Source organism: Lagopus muta, chromosome 6 (assembly GCF_023343835.1).
Source record: "Lagopus muta isolate bLagMut1 chromosome 6, bLagMut1 primary, whole genome shotgun sequence".
Taxonomy (NCBI): domain Eukaryota; kingdom Metazoa; phylum Chordata; class Aves; order Galliformes; family Phasianidae; genus Lagopus; species Lagopus muta.
This window is the reverse complement of record NC_064438.1, coordinates 8126342-8145988: the sequence shown is the minus strand read 5'-3', so window position 1 is coordinate 8145988 and position 19647 is coordinate 8126342. Positions and strand designations below refer to the sequence as shown.

The 19647-nt window shown below is 35.6% G+C and overlaps 1 protein-coding gene across 3 annotated transcripts in view; it reads left to right on the top strand.

Annotated features, from left to right (window-relative positions):
- The window catches only part of USP47 (ubiquitin specific peptidase 47), a 55144-nt gene that overhangs the window by 21804 nt on the left and 13693 nt on the right, over positions 1–19647 (top strand). For 2 of the 3 annotated variants that reach the window (XM_048949943.1, XM_048949941.1), the window contains 15 exons: positions 160–256; positions 930–1075; positions 1873–1952; positions 2555–2704; positions 6753–6848; positions 6939–7091; positions 9008–9175; positions 10454–10585; positions 11812–11888; positions 12203–12258; positions 14843–14955; positions 15762–15866; positions 16695–16902; positions 17185–17300; positions 18303–18422. In XM_048949943.1, coding sequence (XP_048805900.1) covers positions 160–256; positions 930–1075; positions 1873–1952; positions 2555–2704; positions 6753–6848; positions 6939–7091; positions 9008–9175; positions 10454–10585; positions 11812–11888; positions 12203–12258; positions 14843–14955; positions 15762–15866; positions 16695–16902; positions 17185–17300; positions 18303–18422 — 1817 coding nt within the window. The remainder of the gene's footprint in view (positions 1–159; positions 257–929; positions 1076–1872; positions 1953–2554; positions 2705–6752; positions 6849–6938; positions 7092–9007; positions 9176–10453; positions 10586–11811; positions 11889–12202; positions 12259–14842; positions 14956–15761; positions 15867–16694; positions 16903–17184; positions 17301–18302; positions 18423–19647) is intronic. The other variant, XM_048949942.1, reaches the window with a different exon arrangement.

The window sequence follows — 19647 nt, the reverse complement described above, 5'->3', positions numbered from 1 at the left end:
ATATTCTCCCACTTTTTGTAGCCAAATGAGGACAGATGATAACAGCTGGATGCAGTGCTTAGTGAATATAATCCTAGAATTGATTTATTTTAAAATGTGTTTTAATTCCTAGTGATTTGCCATCTTTTTACATTATTTCCATCTCCTTTGTGTTTTTAGGTTATGTGGGTCTGGTAAACCAAGCAATGACTTGCTATCTGAACAGCCTTTTACAAACACTTTTCATGACTCCTGAATTTAGAAATGCATTATATAAGTGAGTATATATGAGTCAGACAGGTTCTTAAAATTATTATAGTAAGTCTGTCACGTTTGTTCTAGTATCTTGTGGTAGGAAACCCTTTTGAATGTCTCCTGTCAAAATTTTGTCTTTTGGATATTGAAATGCATCTGAGTTGTATATGAGATATATATGATGTATATTAACATCTGTGTAGAGTGATGTAGATGGACAAAGAGCAGAACACGTGAAGGGAATGGAGAAGTTTTCTGTGGAAGGGGGGAGGATTTCATACTTCAAACCTGATAGTTAGCGTAACTTCTCTGCTTAGCACCTCCTGATGTTACTACCATCCTCAGGTGTGGCATACACGAGCTCTTAAATGAGTATGCTGCATCTAGAAAACAAAAACACATATGACTTCATTCTGAAGTCATAGGTGCTGTTCATGTCTGAATAGTACAGTAAGCAGTTTCAAAATTATTTCATTAGTATGTTTTTAGATTTATACACTTAAAGCATCATCTTCTGTTGCAGAAATGGAAAGTGGTTTTGTTGAAGGAGAATTGTTTTTTGCTCTCCTTGAGAAATTCACCTTGAGAGAGCTTCTCTTGACTTCTGAACTGACAGACCTCTTGAAATACTGCTTTGTCCTTTTGAATAATATTTTAACAGTAGTTTTAATTGTCAAATACTTTGTTGTGAATAGATGGGAATTTGAAGAATCTGAAGAGGATCCTGTGACAAGTATCCCGTACCAGCTTCAAAGGCTGTTTGTTTTACTGCAGACCAGCAAGAAAAGAGCAATTGAAACAACAGATGTTACACGGAGTTTTGGATGGGATAGTAGTGAGGGTAATTACAGCTCTTAAGTTTGTGTGATTTACTTGAGCTGTTTCTGCTGATGGCCTACACTGATGGTGATGGAGAAAAATACCTAAATAATTAAAATTAATGATTAGAATCCACTTTGATTTTATGGAAGCAAGTTGGCTTAAATTGATATTTGATTGTAGAGGGGTTTTTCATTTTTTTTTTTTTCTAAAGAAATAACATCTGAGAGTTCTAGGCTTTTAAAGAGAAAATTAGTTTTGTAATTAAGACATCATTACAGTTGTTAATAGATTTAAACAAGTTGCTCTTCAGAAGAAAATTGCATCTATTTTGAATCACTGATGTCAAATGCATGCGTTTCAGTTAAGATGAAAATTATGAATTCCATTAAATAATATTGTGAAACTTATCTAGTACAATTTTTCTCCATAATCAGCTGATTTTTCCACAGAAATTACATAGTACAAATCATTTCGTGTAATGGAAGGGTGAATGGGATGGAGAACAGCAGCTTTTAGAGTTCTGAGGGATAAGCATGAAATAGGGCTTAATCAGAACCATTTATGTTCTGTCTTAAAGTAGTGCATATTATCACTTCTGTGTACATAGCTATTCTTGTTCATATACAGAATTCTTGTTTATGCACAAATACTGGTTGCTTGTACTGCTGACTTACCTGCCTGTGGAATTGAGTGCTGCCCCAACAGAGATTAGTGCAGTAAATGTGGAAGAGACTTGAAAACAAATTGATAGCTTTGGGAACCATTCTCCTATTGGGTAGATAACTTCTTATTTTCATTATTTTCAATTTCTAACAGCGTGGCAACAACATGATGTACAGGAGCTTTGTAGAGTTATGTTTGATGCTTTGGAGCAAAAATGGAAGCAAACAGAACAGGTAATTGTATCAATACTGTTCCAGTAATTCAGGGTGTGGTGGTTTTTATGCTTGTTTTTACACATCCTTGTAAAAAAAAAAAAATATATATATATATATATATATTGAAAAGTTGTTTTTAAATACAAGATTATTGGCAGACATCAGAAATTGCCAACTTTCTTGTATGCTATTCTTATTTCTTATTGGAGCTACACTACATTTCTGAGTGTTCGTGGTTGATTTTTTTTTTTTCCACCAGTTAAAAATGAAGGATTCTGGACTTTGGATATCTTTATTTGAAGCGCAGGAAGTGGTTGTGTAACTACTTCATAACTTTCTCACTAGTGGTATTTTTTAGGTTACTTAGTGAGATCTTGCAGCTCAAGCTGCAAAGCTTATGTAACGTGGTTTGAGAAGCTGTTTTGAGGCACGTTCTCTGCAGTGGTAGATCAGGGAAATGGGGGAAAACAAGAGTCGGGTGTTGGATGTCCTGCTGGGAAATGACAGTGCTAACTGCAGCTATTGCAGTTAAATTAAAAATATATCTTATTGTAAAATTGAAGAGAGGAAACATTCTTTTACTTATGCTTAAAGCAGTGTTACATGTCTGTGTGTTTCAGGCCGATCTTATAAATCAGCTGTATCAAGGCAAACTGAAAGACTATGTACGATGTCTAGAATGTGGCTATGAAGGCTGGAGAATCGACACATACCTGGATATTCCTCTGGTCATCCGTCCATATGGCTCCAACCAGGCATTTGCTAGCGTGGTGTGTACTATTATGCTGACTAATAGTGCATCCATACACATAGAATACATAATGCCACAGTGGTATAATTTGTTACATGGTAAGTATCATCCTAGATACTCCATCTTGGGGTGTTCGTCTTTGTGCAGTGAACCAGCTAGCAAGTTCTAGAAGATTTTTTTTGGCTTATTGGTTTATTTTTTTGTTTTGTTTTTTTTACCCTTCAATGAGTCCTACTGGTGCATGTATAAGGGGAGGGGAAATGCAACCTTATTGCCTTCAGGCTGAAGTAATCAGTTATTTTCTTCCTGATTTTCAGCATTTACCCGAAATATTTTTTGAGATTGTTAAGTTTTCTTTGGGCTGTTCTCTTTATTGGCACATCTGCTAAATTTTCATAGCTTTGTTGAAAATCTTAGTAAAAGAACAGAAGATGGACTGAATTTTTAGCTTAATTGCAGTGTTGTTGCTGTGCTTACTGAAGTTCACTTCTGAAATAAGTGATGACATTGGCAAGCATTTATATTAGTATATTTGTGGAAGCTTTGTTGTTTTTTTTTTTTCACTGTTCCATGAAAATAAGTTATTACAAATGGAAATCCACTGTTGTGGCTTAAAATGTCTGTAATATGGATGAAGTTGTGAGAAAGGAAGAATAAATTGAAGTCTTTGGGTAAAGGTTGATTTAAACAATCACATGTTGCATAATTGGCTTACCAGTGTTACTTATTATAATTCAAATATTCTTACCTTTTGTCTTTAGTATGTTGGCATTTTTTTTAAGCACTAGTATTTTGTAGTTCTTAACAGCATTCTGTTAAGAATTGTCAGAATCTAGATTAAACTGCTTTGTAAGCTCAAGGTGCTCTGTATTTCAAATACCAGTCTTAAGAAGCAATAAAGATATGAAGGACACTGATCTCACAAAAAGAATTCAGTTTAGTGAGATCTTTTGAATTCTTTTTTATAGTGTTTTAAACTTCTGAGAAACATCCAGCTTTTTAAAGCTGTGTTTTGAGCTGCAGTTCCAGTGATAGTGATGTTTGATATAGATTGCATCATTTTTCACCTTTTAACACATTTCTGGAAACATACCATAAAGCATGACTCTTTAATTTCTGTTATTTGATGATAAAATTTTTCAGGTCTATTAAGGAAAACAATGAAAGCTTTGCTCCATAATTGCATTCTGCATTCAGCAATATGTTGTATATGTGTCTCCAATTGAAATTAGGTTCCTCAGTAGAAAAAGTCTACCAAAGAATAAGAGAACTTTTCTTTTTCTACAAAAGAAAAAAAAATTTTTTTTAAAAGACACATTATTTGTGAACTTTTAAAAATGCAGGAAGCTTGAACAAAAAAGGGCTTAAATATCAGATTATTTTCAGTAGTATTCAGTCAGCCTTTATTGGGTTTTCTATACTCCAAGAAAAATAGTTTTCAAGACCTGTTACGGAGTTACATGGTTGCAATTTGTATTGATGCTTCAGTTTTTGAGCTTTTTTTTTTAAATTTCTACTCTGATTAAGTTGATTCTCCTCCCTGCACTTGTCTTTATTTATAGCAGATGTGATTTTTAGTTTTGTAGTCTTCAGCAGTGGGGAGATATGGAGGATACTTGCTTTTGGAGAAGGGAAAAATCGCCTGTTTCTAAATGGAATTCTCTGAAGGTAGTATCCTCCATTGATCCATAGATGATGGTGATTTAGTAGGTGTAGGTAAAAGGATGTAAGTGAGAAATCAAAAACTTCACACATGCGCTAATAGGGCTTATAGAAGGGAATGTAAAACTTCTTAGACCTTGCTAGTCAGCTCCTGAGGGAACTTGCAGCAGGCGACACAACCCAAGATAGGGGATCTAAGGAGGATACTACCTTCAAAGAACTCTAGTTAGAGGTAAGTGATTTTCCATTACTTTCTAATAAGAGAGAATGGATGTACAAGCTTAAAGTAAGGTTAATCTGTAGAAATGCCACACGAAGTGTATTATCCCACTGTTCGACATTGTGTACTACCAAAAAATGAATCTGCTTGAAATGTTTTGTTCAATTGTAAATATATGTTACTACTTAAATGAGAACACTAAAGAACTTATTGAAAGGATGTTCGATTTTTTTTTTATTTTTTTTTTTTTATTACCTAAATGAAATAATTTTAAAAATATTTGTCTTTAAGGTCTGCATTTTGAGTTTTTTTCCAATTCTCTATACCCCAAGTTCACCTCATATACTACAGTAGCACAGCTGTAACCTCATTTGGGCACTGAGGTCTTGTCAGTACCTATCTGAAGAGTGTTCTTTTTCAATAACTATCTGCATGGCTTAAAAAACCAGAACTGGTCTCTTTGACATCAGTAGAGTGACAGACAAAATATATAGCTTCTTATTTTAGGTAGGTAAACAAGGGCAACAATTAACACAATTGATTTTGTAGAAAATTGTATGCCTGAATTTGATGGCATTAGTAGACTGGACCTAAAAATATTTTTTTTTTTTACTCTAAGCCATAAGAATTTTGCAGGTGAAAAATAGCTGAGAGAGGAGTGGATTCAGTGAGGATCTAGCTGATGTGCTGAAATTGTTACTATAAACAATGGAAATTCATGGAATCACAGAATGACTTGGATTGGAACGGTGTTAAAGAACCTCAATTCCAATCTCCCTGTTATGGGCAGGGTTCCTACCCTAGACCAGGCTGCCTACGGTCCTGTCCAACCTTGACCTTGAACAGCGCCAAGGATGGGGCATCCATAACTTATCTGGGCAAAAATGGTTTGATAACTAGCATTGATAACGGTATTCTGGAAATATGGCAAATAGAGTTGTAAATGTTTTTAGGGATCATTATCTTTTGTAACTTTTCTGCTGAAGGTTTAAGTATGAGTGCTAGTAGATTTTTTGTTTTTTTGAGCAGAGACGAGTTAGAATTACTTCTCTGTAAACTTACTTTGTATGTGATGTCATGGCCAAACTAAAACTATGAAAGAAAATAAGAATATGGATGATGTGGTACTTACTTTTGTTTAATGTCTTAGAAATCTAAGCTAGGTTAGTAAGGTCTTTTATTTTTAGTTGCATGTATTGGATGTGGAAAAACTATGAGCTCTAAAAATGTGAGGTGGAAATTAGTAGCTTTTTCTAATAAGCTTTGCTTAATTGTTAGTCATTATGCATCTTCTCATAAAGATTCTATACTGCTTCTGTTCACAGATATTAAGTAAATACAAGCAGTAATGTACGTTCATATCGAACTACTAACTACACGATGATGCATTTCTGTGTAGAAAACTGGATTCTTAAATACCTATCTTTAGCCACGCAAAAATTAGTTTGAAGTGTTTGTTATGGCATTTTACTATGCTGAAAGTTAAAACTTTAACTGGAGAGAGTCCAGAAGTTCCTTCCAACCTGTGCTCTCTTGATTCAGTGAAGTACAAGAAAGATGAAATGGCCTTTTTTCATACAAATCTATTACTTCATCTCTTGTGGTATCTTTTGAAGTGTATGTACTGGGGATGTTAGAAATGTTTACTAGTTCTGAGACTTCCCAAGGGTTACCTCTTCAAAGGTAACAGTTACAAAGTTGGCAGGCAGGAGGTATTATGGACTGCACAAGGTAGAATTTTTTTCACTAGTTTTTTTTGTATAGACTATTACTAGAAAGAATATTTGAAATTGTATTAATAAATGTCCTAATAGTCAAAACTGATTTTGCTTTAAAGATTACATCATAGAAAATTGGAAGAGATATAAATGAATGATCTTGAGGAACAGCAACGTTAATCATATAACAATTGAAAAATAGATGAATAATTGCTTAGCTCAAAAATAACCAAGTTCTGGGGAGCTTTAATATTAAAGCACAGCTCACAATATATGTGGTAAACAGTGAAACCTCTAAGTCACATAATGACACTTAATTCAGTTTTCAAAAATCTGAATTTGTTATTCAAATTTTCTGATTTCGGTGATACAAGTAATTTGTGTGTGTTTGTAACTCTATGATAAGGTTATTTATACCTACATTGTAAAAGTTCTTCAAAAATCAGGTAACCTCTTTTTATTATTAGGAAGAAGCATTGCATGCTTTCATTCAGCCTGAGATTCTTGATGGCCCCAATCAGTATTTTTGTGAGCGATGTAAGAAGAAGTGTGATGCAAGGAAGGTAAGCACTGCCCAGATCATTTGTGAAAATTACTTTTGCTAAAGATTAGTCTTAGCAATGGTAGCATAATCTTCTCTTTGCTTTGTTTAGGGCCTGCGGTTCTTGCATTTTCCATATCTGTTGACGTTACAACTGAAGAGATTTGACTTTGATTATACCACTATGCACAGAATTAAACTGAATGATCGTATGACTTTTCCTGAGGAGTTAGACATGAGTATCTTCATTGATGTTGAAGATGAGGTAAAGATTTTTGTTTTAGAGAAAAGTAGTCTTCCATTTTCTTGAAGTTTCTTGTTAAGGAAATTCAAGGGTTGACTTACGAAAGCCATTTTAGCTTTCATCTACGTAAAATTTTCTTTAGCCATGCCAATGTATTAATCGGAATTTTTCATGTCTGTCAGAGGATTTTCCGTATTTTGTAATGGGAGCATGCTTTCTAATTCCTGTTAGGTTTTCCATGCTTCCATAAAGAAGCATGTTTCTGGTTTATCTTATTAGGCCTAGCACTGCCAGCCAGTTGCGTGGGGAAATTATCCCACTCTCTCCACACTGTTGCAGTCTCACCTCAAGTACTGTGTGCATTTTTGAGTTGTGTCAAAAAAGACACGCACTTAGTAAGGAGCATCCAAAGGAAGTTAACAAAGGTGATGGAGGATCTGGAGGATCTAGGGAACAAGACATGAGGACATGATTGAGGTACCTTGGTTTGCTCACAGAAGCCCAGATAAGTGGAGGCTGAGGGGTAGGCCTCATGGTGGCCTAAAGCTCCTCCCAGGGAGCGGAGGGGCAGCTCTGAGCTCTGCTCTTGGTGGCGCCAATAAGACCCAAGGGAATGGCACGGAGATGCATTGGGGAAGGTTAGTATGGGTGTTTAGAAAAAACTCTTGATCAGAAAGTGTTCAGGCACTGAAACAGGCTACCCAAGGCTGTGGGCATGGCACTTTGCTGCCAGAGTTCAAGGAACGTTTGGACAGTGCTCTAAGATGTCTGGGTTTTGGGTGGTCCTGTGTGGAGCTGAGGGTTGGACACAGTGATCCTTGTCCATCCCTTTCAACTCTGATATTTTATGACATCTTAATGAGGGATTTAAAAATACGTCTCAGATCTTTACCCTGTACAAATCCAGAGTGAAATGTTATGTAAGTGTGAATTTGTTTTGCTTACAAGAGCTAACAAAGTTTTGAAACAGAATACTGGAAGATAGTCCAGAAAACATGAATTAATTTCTTCCCTCTAGGGAGAAAAAAAATTCACTTCTGTTTTCTTTTTCTAGTTTTGGCCAAGATTTGTTTTGTGCCGTTACGTTCACCATTTATTTAACATGCCTGACAATGAAAGCATTGTCACTTGATAGCATCTTTTTAGTGTCTATAATTTACCCAGGAGTGGACTCCTGTTTGTCATATAAAAGAAATACTATATTAATATGCAAATGAAAATATTTTGTCTTTGTTTAAAAACAAACAAAAAAACCCACCAACAACAAAAAACCCTGCAGTTTACAAGTTATACCTTGTAAACAATTCCATACCTCTCAGAATGTTAACAGGGAGCCAGATGAGGGTGATTTGGGATTGATCTGGGAGAACTGGAGACTGTTATAAACTTTTAGAAAATCAGATGAATTTTCCGGATTAAAGACAATCAGGAAATAGCATTTCCTGTACTTAATCAGCTTGTACTTAATGAACTGCATTTGTATTGTGGGTGACATCTTGCTTGTAAGTTATTAGAAGAGTAATAAGTCTTCTGCTGAACTCTGTCCATTGAGTTGGGATGGGAAACATTTGACTGTGAATGAAAATACTTCTGGTTCAATCACTTCTAATTAATGTGGGAATGTTATAACAGCATTTTCTCATCTGCTATTAGACTTAGAAGTATTTGAATAAACTTTGTAAATGGGATAGGCTAGTAACTGATGTAAGCTTGCCAAGTAATTACCGTTTAGATTCATGCAAGATGTGGAAACACTGATCTAAAAGGCAGACTAAATACGCTGTGACAGAAATAAATCAGATCTTTGCATTGATTTGCAGATGTCTGTAGGATTTAGTTTTTTCATTATTTTACAGATTTTAATTTGTAATTCTCAAATGTGATTTCTTGTTCTGTGTGACTTCAAATGTTGTATAATATTAATGCTTATTTTTAAGAAGTCTCCTCAGACTGAGAGTTGCACTGATAGCGGAGCAGAAAATGAGGGCAGTTGTCACAGTGACCAGATGAGCAATGATTTTTCTAATGATGATGGAGTTGATGAAGGAATCTGCCTCGAAAGCAACAGCGCAGCAGAAAGAATTGCTAAAGTAGGCAGTGAAAAGGTATGTTTAGAAATGTACTGAATCTGGTTGGTATGGATTTAAGTTGTTTTGCCGGAGCCTATATGATGCTCAGTTTTGGATTTGTGACTAAAACAGTGTTGATATCACACCAGTGTTTTTAGCTGATACTGCACAGTTCTTATACAGTGTCAAGGTGACCTGAATTGACTAGAGGGATATTCCATGCCATCTAATATCTTCGGCAGTTAAAGCTGGGAGTTTGTTCTTTACAAAATAATATTACTTAGAAGCTGACTGGGCATTGATGTGCTGATAGCAAGTAGCAAGAGATTGCCTTTGTGCCACTTCTGTCTTCTTTCCTTCAGTTACTAAATGGTCGTCTCCACCCACAAGTTTTCTTACTTTTACTCTTGGGATTCTTTCCAGCATCCCACTCAGGGAGAGCAGGCTGAGTGATTGCTTAGTTACTGAATGGGGTCAGTCCAACACAAATGGAAACAATAATGCATATAAATAATTGTTTCTTGAAGAAAATTTTTATTCACATTCCAAAAAATTTGACACCGCAGCAAAGGAAAGCATGCAACTAATTTGGAGAGCACAGGAGAGAAGAGGTCTTTGCAACTTGTCAGACTGAGGATTTCTGGTTAACTTGTTTTGGTAACAGAAGCTCAAATTGAAGATTTTCTTCATGTAAGCAGTGTTTTATTTTGAAGAGTGTGGTCAAAAGCGTGCTGCTTTTGCAGCATTTGCTGCAAAAGTATCTTAGTTTAGCAAGAAAGATTGTGAATTTTTCTGATTCATTTTTTATGAATCAGAGCCCCTCATAGTTTATATTTTCAGAGTCTATGTATTTTTCAGCCTGAGGATTATTTTCAGTAATGCTAATTTCATGTCTCATTGTGTTACTCTATTTCTTTCTAGGTATGGAAATTACTGTAGGTTTCTGTTAGTCTATTTTCACATTCAGAGTTTGTTCTGAAAAGTGATACATTAATTGACTTAGTGCATTAATGCTGTCCCAAAAACCACGCTTCCATGTCTGAAGTCTTTTTTTTCCCCCTTCCTCCAGCTCTCTCCTGCAGCCAAAGGGGGCTGCAAATTCATGTTTATTTCTTTTATTATATACTCCTGTGTAGTATTTAACATATTGGAGTTGAAACTGCATCTGCTGCAGTAATGCATTCCTGTTGCACAGATCTCTCTTGTAACATACAACTATTTATATTCTTGAGTTAATGTTTTAAAATACTTTTAAAATAGTTTGCTTACCTTTTCTTAGTGTATTTTACCACACCTTTTTTCTTCTCTCTGCAGAATTCTTTACTGTATGAACTCTTTTCTGTTATGGTCCATTCTGGAAGTGCTGCTGGTGGCCATTACTATGCCTGTATAAAGTCTTTTAGTGACGACCAGTGGTACAGCTTTAATGATCAACATGTTAGCAAGGTAAAACTGATGCTTTTGTTGTCTTAGGTACATATAAATGAATCAGTGTTCCTATTTTTCATGTGATTTTCCACCTGCATTTGACAGAGCTGTTGCACTCTAGTTTGTTTGTTGATGTATCCTTTTTATGATGAATCAAAGGGTGGAGAGTAGCAGGACTATTAATTGTTTTTCTCCAGCTGCCTCCCTCCCCTTCCAGTTTTGTTTGCCACATGCTTTTGGTGCTGGTTACAGATCTTAACCCCTACCTCTTTGAAGCAGGAGCCTTTTTATTTCTATTCTCCCCTCACCCCTCCTGAATTTTTGCATTGCAGTCAAAGTCACAGCACACTTTCCACTTGCAGGCAGCAGTGTATATCAGGTAGTGTATAACCATTGTTTACCAGCTGTCAATTACACTCTGGCACCAGTTCTCAGTATGACCCCTTCTATATTCTTGATAGTTGCTGGTCAGGTTGTGTTTTAGTCCATTGTCTGAGGCATGATCTGTTTTTGCTCAAACTGTGCAGTAAAACCAACCTGCAACATTAGTTGTCTGGACAGTGTCACAGCTGAGTCTACCTGGTTCAGCTGACTGAGATGTGAGGTCATCTGTGTTCTGATTCAGCCTATGTGATTGGAGCAGTTGGTCTGTGGCTTCTACTTGATACATTTATCTTTCCTTCAGTTTCCTTGCGTTACCCTCTGTTTTCTGTGTGAGTAGAATATAGCACATTCTTCCCATAACAATTCAAACGTAGTAGTTCTCTCTCTCTCTCTCTCTCTCTCTCTCTCTCTCTCTCTCTCTCTGTTACAATGAAGGTTGTAAAAAGCAGGCTCCAGCATACCAGACTTTATGGTCAGTTCTCATCCTGTGCCAATAAGATCTTGATGCTGAGCAAGGGATGGTTTAAACAGAAGCCTTTATCCACATACAGACTGCTGGATTTAGAGTTTTGCCTTCCTATATATGCTGAGAATACTTCCTTGCTTGGAGAAGTGTATTTGTAGATCTGTGAAATTCACTGTAAAATGAAGAGGCTGATGATCACGTTGAAGCAGATTTTTGTTCCAGTCTATAAAAAAGCAGTTCTGGAACATTTTTGAAATACTAACAATTAATATTGTGTTAATATGTAATGCCATCTTTTGTAATGAGAATGAGTGCGTACCAATTATCACAAGTTTTTCAAATAATCATTTCATTGATTTTTTTTTTTATTATTATTTTTTTATTTTTCTGTTAGATAACTCAGGAAGATATTAAGAAAACATATGGTGGGTCTTCTGGAAGCAGAGGCTATTATTCCAGTGCTTTTGCTAGGTAAGTCCTGCAGCCCTACATTCCTTTCTGGTGGCTGATGTAAGCAAAGGAATGGCTGAATACTTGTGCTTAACAAGTTAGCTTCAAAATAAGAGTTGATACTCCAAGTAATGTTAAAAGCTATCGTGGCTGCTGCTTAAGTTCATTTAGAATAGCATAATGTTGACTTTCGAAAATTTTTCTGTGGTTTGAGTGCTACTAAGATAAGTGCAATGTAGCTTTTACTGGTAATAATGGGGAAATAAACCAACTTTTGAAATGAACAATGTCCTCCTATCTGATAAATTCAGGTAAATATTCTTTTTCTCCACCAGCTCCACAAATGCATATATGCTAATATATAGACTGAAGGATCCAGCAAGGAATGCAAGTAAGTATGTTTCGAGCTTCTAAACCAATACGATCCTATTTTGGAGTAGGGAAACATTTTTGTGTGAATGAGAGCCCTAATTTTGGGGGAGAAGGGCTTGATGGTGTTGATTTTATTTATTTATTTATTTATTTTAAGGTAAGCTGATGTAGCTTTCATACAGGGGACTCTTTTACAGCTTTTCATTACTCTGTTAATTGTAATTCATGATAATTATGTAGCTTTTTTTTTTTTGCCATCCCAATTTTTTTTGTTTTTTTTTTTTTTTACATTATGGATCTGAATGGCTGATATGCTGGTTGATTGAATAAACTGAGGTGCTCTGCTATTGCCATGCTTGGTAGCAGAACAAAAAATATTTTCTTCACTTAAAAATGAGTCGTGAACTTCCTGTCAGCTAAGTTTTACATGATACAATCAGCCTTTGCTTTTAGCTTCTTAGCAGGCAAGATACTCTGAGGTATAGAGCAAGACACAGATCTGAGATGTTACGTTCTTTTTTATTCCTTACGTCTGATTTAGCGCATCAGAGTTTGGAAGATGCCCAGCACCATGTAATAGGTGACAGGTTGATTATTCTTTGAAATGTCTCAGTGAAAAATGAAGATTCTATTTGTATTCAAACTGGAATATCTCTTTGGAGACTTCATTCAGATAGGGTGTCAGATCGTTCATGTTACTAACAACTACACACTTTCAGAATACGTTTCTTTTGTGGAGGTTATAAAAATATATTTTTTTTTCTTAAAAATAATGTTTCTCAGTTAAAATCTGTTTGACCTCACAGAAGTGATGCAGTAGAAAATCATGGTTTGGTAGAATAGAGGTTAGCTTTTGAGCTGGTGGTTGAATTCCAGCGCTTGATGTGCAGATAACAGGAAGTTGTATGTCCAGTGGAGAAGGGAATAAAAGATCCTTGGGAGAAAAAAAAACAAAAACAAACAAACAAAAAAACAAAAAAACAAAAAAAAACAAGCACACTTTTTCTCGTATTTTAATGCTGTAAATACTTGATAAGAAATATGAACTAGTTACCAGTGTCCTTCAACTTTTTAAACAAAATATTGAGAATCTGAGGATGATCATTAGGAAGAATAAGGATAGAAATTAGCAGTGCAGGGATAACTAAAATGAACTTTTTTAAACGCAAACTAAAAATCAAAGATTAAACTTTATAGTTCTTTTTAATAAAATTAATAACTTGCAATTACTTCTATGTCACAATATTTTTGTGTCTTGAAGCAAATTTTCATCTCATGCCAGCATAATAAATGCAAACCACATTTTCTGCAGAAATCTATTTCATCAAACAGAGTACTTCTACTGTTTTCACCATAAAATTGAACAGTGGCATTTTCTTTGGAGAAAAAATACTCAAGTATCCCATAAAACCAATTTTGTTGGCTTCCATTTCTGAGAATTCATGGTATGTGCACAGTGTGCTTGTAGAAATAAATCTGCTTTTAAAGTAATAGTACCTGAAGCAGACACTTTGATCATCTTCATTTTGAACGTAAGCACAAGGAGGATGCTGTTTAAACAATTTTTCATCTATTGATAGATGAAGTAGTAAGTCTGAAGGAAAGAATGGTACAGTTGTTTCAGTATTTAAGTAATTGAAACAAGAATTGATGACAGGTTGTGTGAAAGTTAAAACTAAATAGAACTTAACACTCCTGAGGAAAATCTTTGCGCCAAGAACCCTCTTTGGAAAAGATTTTCCATTATCTTCTCTGATGGACAATTGCTTAACATGGAGAAGCTGAATCTGTTATTTCAAATCTCTTAAAACCATTTTTTAGCCTTGAGAAGCTGTTCGCCAAGATCCTTCTGGTGATGTCTTGCAGGATTGTGAGGGCTGCGTTTTTAAGATGAAATATTGCGTATTCTACTTTACGTGACAAAATATCATGAAGTACACTGTACTAAGGGCTATGTTTTATCACAATAAAGATGATACTTCAACTTTCATCAGGTCAATCATTTTTAGAACAGATTTTTGTTTTATTATAAAAGCACTCTTGTGAGCATTGTCAGTTGTAGTGTATTTATTTACAATGGCAAAACTTCCATACCAGTACTGAAATATTAACTTTTCTGTACTAATAACATGGTCTGATATTGCTGATGTATATAGGTTGCCCTGAAAGTAATGGAAACTACAGCAGATAGAACACAGTAGCACTATTTGGTAAATTCTCAGCTACAAAACACTTTTCCGACACAGACCTTCAGTGAGTCTCAATAAGCGTCAGTGGTGCCATTTTTTCCGCATGGATGAATTCAGTGAAACACCTTTGTTCATCCCTTTTTCTATATCAGATGCCATTCTGTCAGACAGCCCCTCTGCTGCCGTCTGTCACAGGGCAACAAAATTCAAGGGAATATTGGTGGGAGGGATCAGTCTCTGTCATACCACCCACATCTGCCTATGACATGGTGGGCCAATCTAATAAAATAGGAGGCGTTGCTTTTGGAGCAGCCCTCATAGTTTGCCAAGGGAAGCAGTTGATTTCAGTTCCATTTAAATCTTGAAAAAGGGAACAGGACAGATTGTTCTGTTGTTTGTGTTCTTTTCTGATAGAGTTTCTTGAGTCACACGAGTATCCTGACCATATTAAGCAATTGGTGCAGAAAGAGAGAGAACTGGAAGAGCAAGAGAAGAGGCAACGGGAAATTGAGCGCAACACTTGCAAGGTTAGAATTTCTAAAGAATAATAATATCAGTAGTTTTCCATGTATTGTTTCTGCTATTAATTGTTATTTGTTATTACATTGCAAATGTGCTTGTAATAAAGGTACATCTGAATTGTGTATCTACTGGAAGCTTGTGGGGGAACCCGTTAGAGGTAATAACTAGAGGTTCTTGTTGACTTCATATCTTCCATGTGAACGAGCTAGTGTTTAAAAAAACAAAAACCAACTCTAGCTCAGAATCTCTTGATTTCAGCAAAATGTGTTCCAAAAAAAACATGAAATGCCATGTACTGACTGCTCATGCTATGAAATCTTCTAGTGTTGTGACCCTTTGAGTTGTGGATTGATGTTTCATAGGCTGATTTAAACAAATAATTTAGCAGAAAGGAAGAATTCTTTTTCTGGCAACAAACTAGATAACTACAAAATGACATTTATAATTTACAAGCATGTCTGTTACCCAGTCTTCCTGAGAACCAACTAGCTTTATTGGAAGGTTTCCTACATCTGTGAAATGTGCATAGGAAGAACAGATGTGAAATTCCTTTTTGATGTATGCACATTTTGGTTTTGTTTTGTAGGGGAAGTTTTAATTTTTACTTTGTATTCTGTCACACAGTGCTATCTCCTGTGCAATTTGTGTTTTCTGTCTGCAGCTGTTTAACCAGCTGAAGGGAAGCTTTCCTACAGCTGGATGAGAGCTGAGGATACATTTTAGATAGTTTGAAAATAAGTTTGTAAATTAGTCTATTTCAATATGTACAATAAACTACTGTTGTTAATTTTTTCTTTATTTTGTTTCACAGATTAAATTGTTCTGTATGCATCCAACAAAACAGATAATGATGGAAAACAAATTAGAAGTTCATAAGGATAAAACGCTGAAGGAGGCTGTGGGAATAGCTTACAAGGTATGCTATGCATATTAGCATATTAAAATTATTAGATATAATTTTTCTACTGTGATGTTTAAATTTCTAGCGCTGTGGGAGTGTTTGCTGTTTCGTTTGTTGTTTTATTTTTCCTTTTTGAAGAGGAGTTTTAGTTGGAAGTATTGACTGACTTGTCTGTTGCTAGCTGTCAGATGATGTCTGTTGGGAGTGATACAGCCTGCCCTTTTAAAAGGCAATACGACCCTTATTCTAAAATCACAGTGGGAACTTCTGGTAGACTCTCCATAGCCTCCGTAGGTTGAAAGAATTTTGGTCGTTTATGTTGATATTTCAGTAAGAATTTTGCAATGGAATTATGGTGAGGAAGTAATTTCAAGAAACATCCTGCATAGCTAATACAGAACATCAGTAGGCACCAAAGCATATGTTTTTACAAAGAGCTAAGGAAGGGTATTTTTGCTTACCTACTCCCTAGTTCTTGACATACACATCTTTGACTGATGGACTACATGCAAGGCCGTATGGATTTGGAATAATTTAACATTCCTTTTGGAAGATTAATGCACATAACTTCATCAGATGTCTAAGATGCTGTTTGGTATCTGATATAGTGTGTTATCCTATACTTGTATCTTAAAATCCCCTTTTTTCTGGGTTGCAATGCAGGCTTCTGTGGCTGTGTTTATCATTTATGTATAGCATACACTGTGAATGTACCTGTTAGGTTTTTTTTAAACAGTAGATTAAATGATTGAATGTGTGTGCACGGAGATTTCTAGCTTACAAGGGAAGAACTAAACCCAAAAAAGAGCCATTATTAAATGGCATTTCTTTTTGTCTGTTTAGCTGATGGATTTAGAAGACGCCGTCCCTTTGGATTGCTGTCGTCTTGTCAAATACGATGAGTTCCATGACTACTTGGAACGATCTTACGAAGGAGAAGAGGATACACCAATGGGTTTATTGCTTGGAGGCGTCAAATCAACGTACATGTTTGACTTACTGTTGGAAACAAGAAGACCTGACCAAATTTTCCAGTGCTATAAGCCTGGTGGTAAGTCACGTGATTGCAAATAGACAAAGACAGGGGAAACAGATGTATTGCATGGTGGTAGTGAAATAAGACTTGGATAATATAGAACAGTTTTGCCTCTGGCATTAAAAATGAAATTCTGAAATTGTACGCCTTTTCAAATTCATTGCTGTTTGCATGGATTTAATGAAACCCCTTAACCAGTATGTCAGACAATGGTACTTTTTGGTACTTCCATTGGTACTTCAATTCTTCTGAATTTTCTTGATATATCTGTGGTTTTTTTTCTCCTCATCCCTACAGAGGTCATGGTAAAAGTTCACGTAGTTGACCTGAAGACTGAATCTGTTGCTCCTCCAATAAGTGTACGAGCTTATTTGAATCAGACAGTTTCAGAATTCAAACAGCTAATTTCAAAGGTAATTTACCATTGTTCACAAATATGTATTACACAATTTTCGTTTATTCTTGCTCTAAAAATGTGTAGTAACTTTAAAAACTATAACAAGACCTTGCACTTTTACAGCACAGTTCATTCTGTGTGTCATAAGATTTGGTTAGTTGTTGCAGTTGAGCTTGTCTGTTTACTTACTGATGCTAAAAAGAGCAGTCTACTCGATCTGTCTGTAGGTCTGCCCTGACTTTTGCACAGAGTTAGCTTCTGTCTGGCCCTGATGTTTACAAACTAACCAGATAATCTGGTCTTCGGAGAAGCTGAAGAGTCAAGCCAGTTTTCTTTTAGACTTGTAAATTCAATCACATCAGTAAGTTATTCTGTCAATAGCAGAACTGTTGAATTCTTTAACCATATCACTGATACAACATGCAACTTCCCCGCATTGGCTCTGGTAATTAAAACTAGTAGCCACAGTTGTCCATATGCTTTCCACAAACCCTCCTTTTCATCCCAGCAGCCACTTAGAAAGCTGTAGAATTGACTATGGACTTGTAATTGACATTGTCTCGGGCCTTGGAATATTGGTGCTTCCATTTAACTGGAAGAAAATAGCCATTCCCTTAGTTCTGTATGACTCAGTTCAGTGTAACCTCATAATATTGTAGAATGAGGTTTGAATTAAGGGTATGTGCACAAAACCTGATGCTTGAAAATATTTTTGATTTTCAGCTGGTTTTGTACCCTTAGAATGGTATTGACATTGATTTTATTACTACTTGCCAAGTTTGTTAGTTGTCTGCAAAGTCAAGCCATTTCAGTCTCCTGATCTTGTGAAAAAACTGTTATGTGTCAAAGGATGGAAGAAAGCAACTGAGACTGCACAGTTTGTGGTGATTTTCCTGCTGCTGTCTTTACAATTCTTAAATCAATACAAAACTTCACATTTCACTTAAAATGATTGTTCATGTTGCAGTATTTGAAATTGTATAATGCACTTTAACTTCCTGTGCTTGTCTTATTTCAGGCTACACATCTGCCTGCTGAAACAACGCGGGTGGTGTTAGAACGGTGCTACAATGATTTGCGTCTTCTGAATGTTCCCAGCAAAACGCTGAAAGCTGAAGGCTTTTTTAGAAGCAATAAGGTAGATGTTCTGATTTTGAAACTGTCCATGTATCTACATGGCATTATCTTACAAGACTATTGCAAGTGGGAGGGAAGCCTGTATAAAATTTACAAAGGATAACAGTTACTTATTTTACTATTCTCTGAAGTATTTAATATTTTGGAAACTAGAAGATATTACAATGTCAGCAAATTCTGTGGGCTGTTTATAAAACCTAGTGTACATGACAAGGTAGAGCAGATTCATAATCAGAAATCTGGTTAATATCAGAATCAGAGGTTCATATGGTGCTGAGTTAAAAATCCTTATGACAGAGATTTGTAGAAGTCATCTCCTAGGACAGAGTGGTTAGCATTACTCTGAAACCCTTAGCTTTTAAATCTTACGATCAGCTTCTCAACACTGTTAAAGTTCTTATGAAGCAAACTTCAAAGCTAAGAGCAAGTTCTTGGTAGATCTTAATCTTAAATTCAGGAATTCCCCTAGCCAATTCTGTATTTTTTCTAAAAAGACTATTTCCAGTTATAGCTCAAATAGAATAGAATGGTTGGAAGGGACCTTTTAAAGATCTAGTCCAACTGCCTGACCACTTCAGACTAACCCAAAGTTAGTGTATTACTGAGGACAAGCATTCACAAAAAGAGCAACTGAAAACTTAAGTAATGTTTGTAGTTAAATAACATTGGTAGTGTTGTTCTCTGTACTACAGTAGCACACCTTCCAGCTATGTTACATGTCATTTGGCTTTGAAACTTAGGCTCAAGATCACAGTAAGGTGGATGAGCAAAGATTTGTAAAGGAGCAAAATAATGTCACTGACTTGTTATCCGGTTACTTTAAAGCCTTTCACATTCACATGGTGATCTTTGAGAAAGGAAAAAGAGAAATTTGGTCGCTTGTATTCTAAATTACTCTATTGTTTACCCTTGTATGCCTTTCAAGGTTTCTTATTAGTGATGTTGTACTAGAAAGTGAAGACTGTACTTGTAGATCTTGCTACTACTGCTGCTAGTGTTATTGTACAGATTAAAGCTTTGTGTTGTAAATAATGTGTAGTGCAGCTGGCCAGCCTGGTTACAGGTCACTCTAATCTGAGCATGATTATGAAAATAAAAAAGGGAAATTGTTACTAAGCTATGATTCCTTAGTTTCTGTCTTAAGATATATTTTAAAATGTTTGCTTAAAGACTGCGTTTCTTATTGATGTAATGTATGCTCAATCCTATGTGTTTGCTGTTATTGC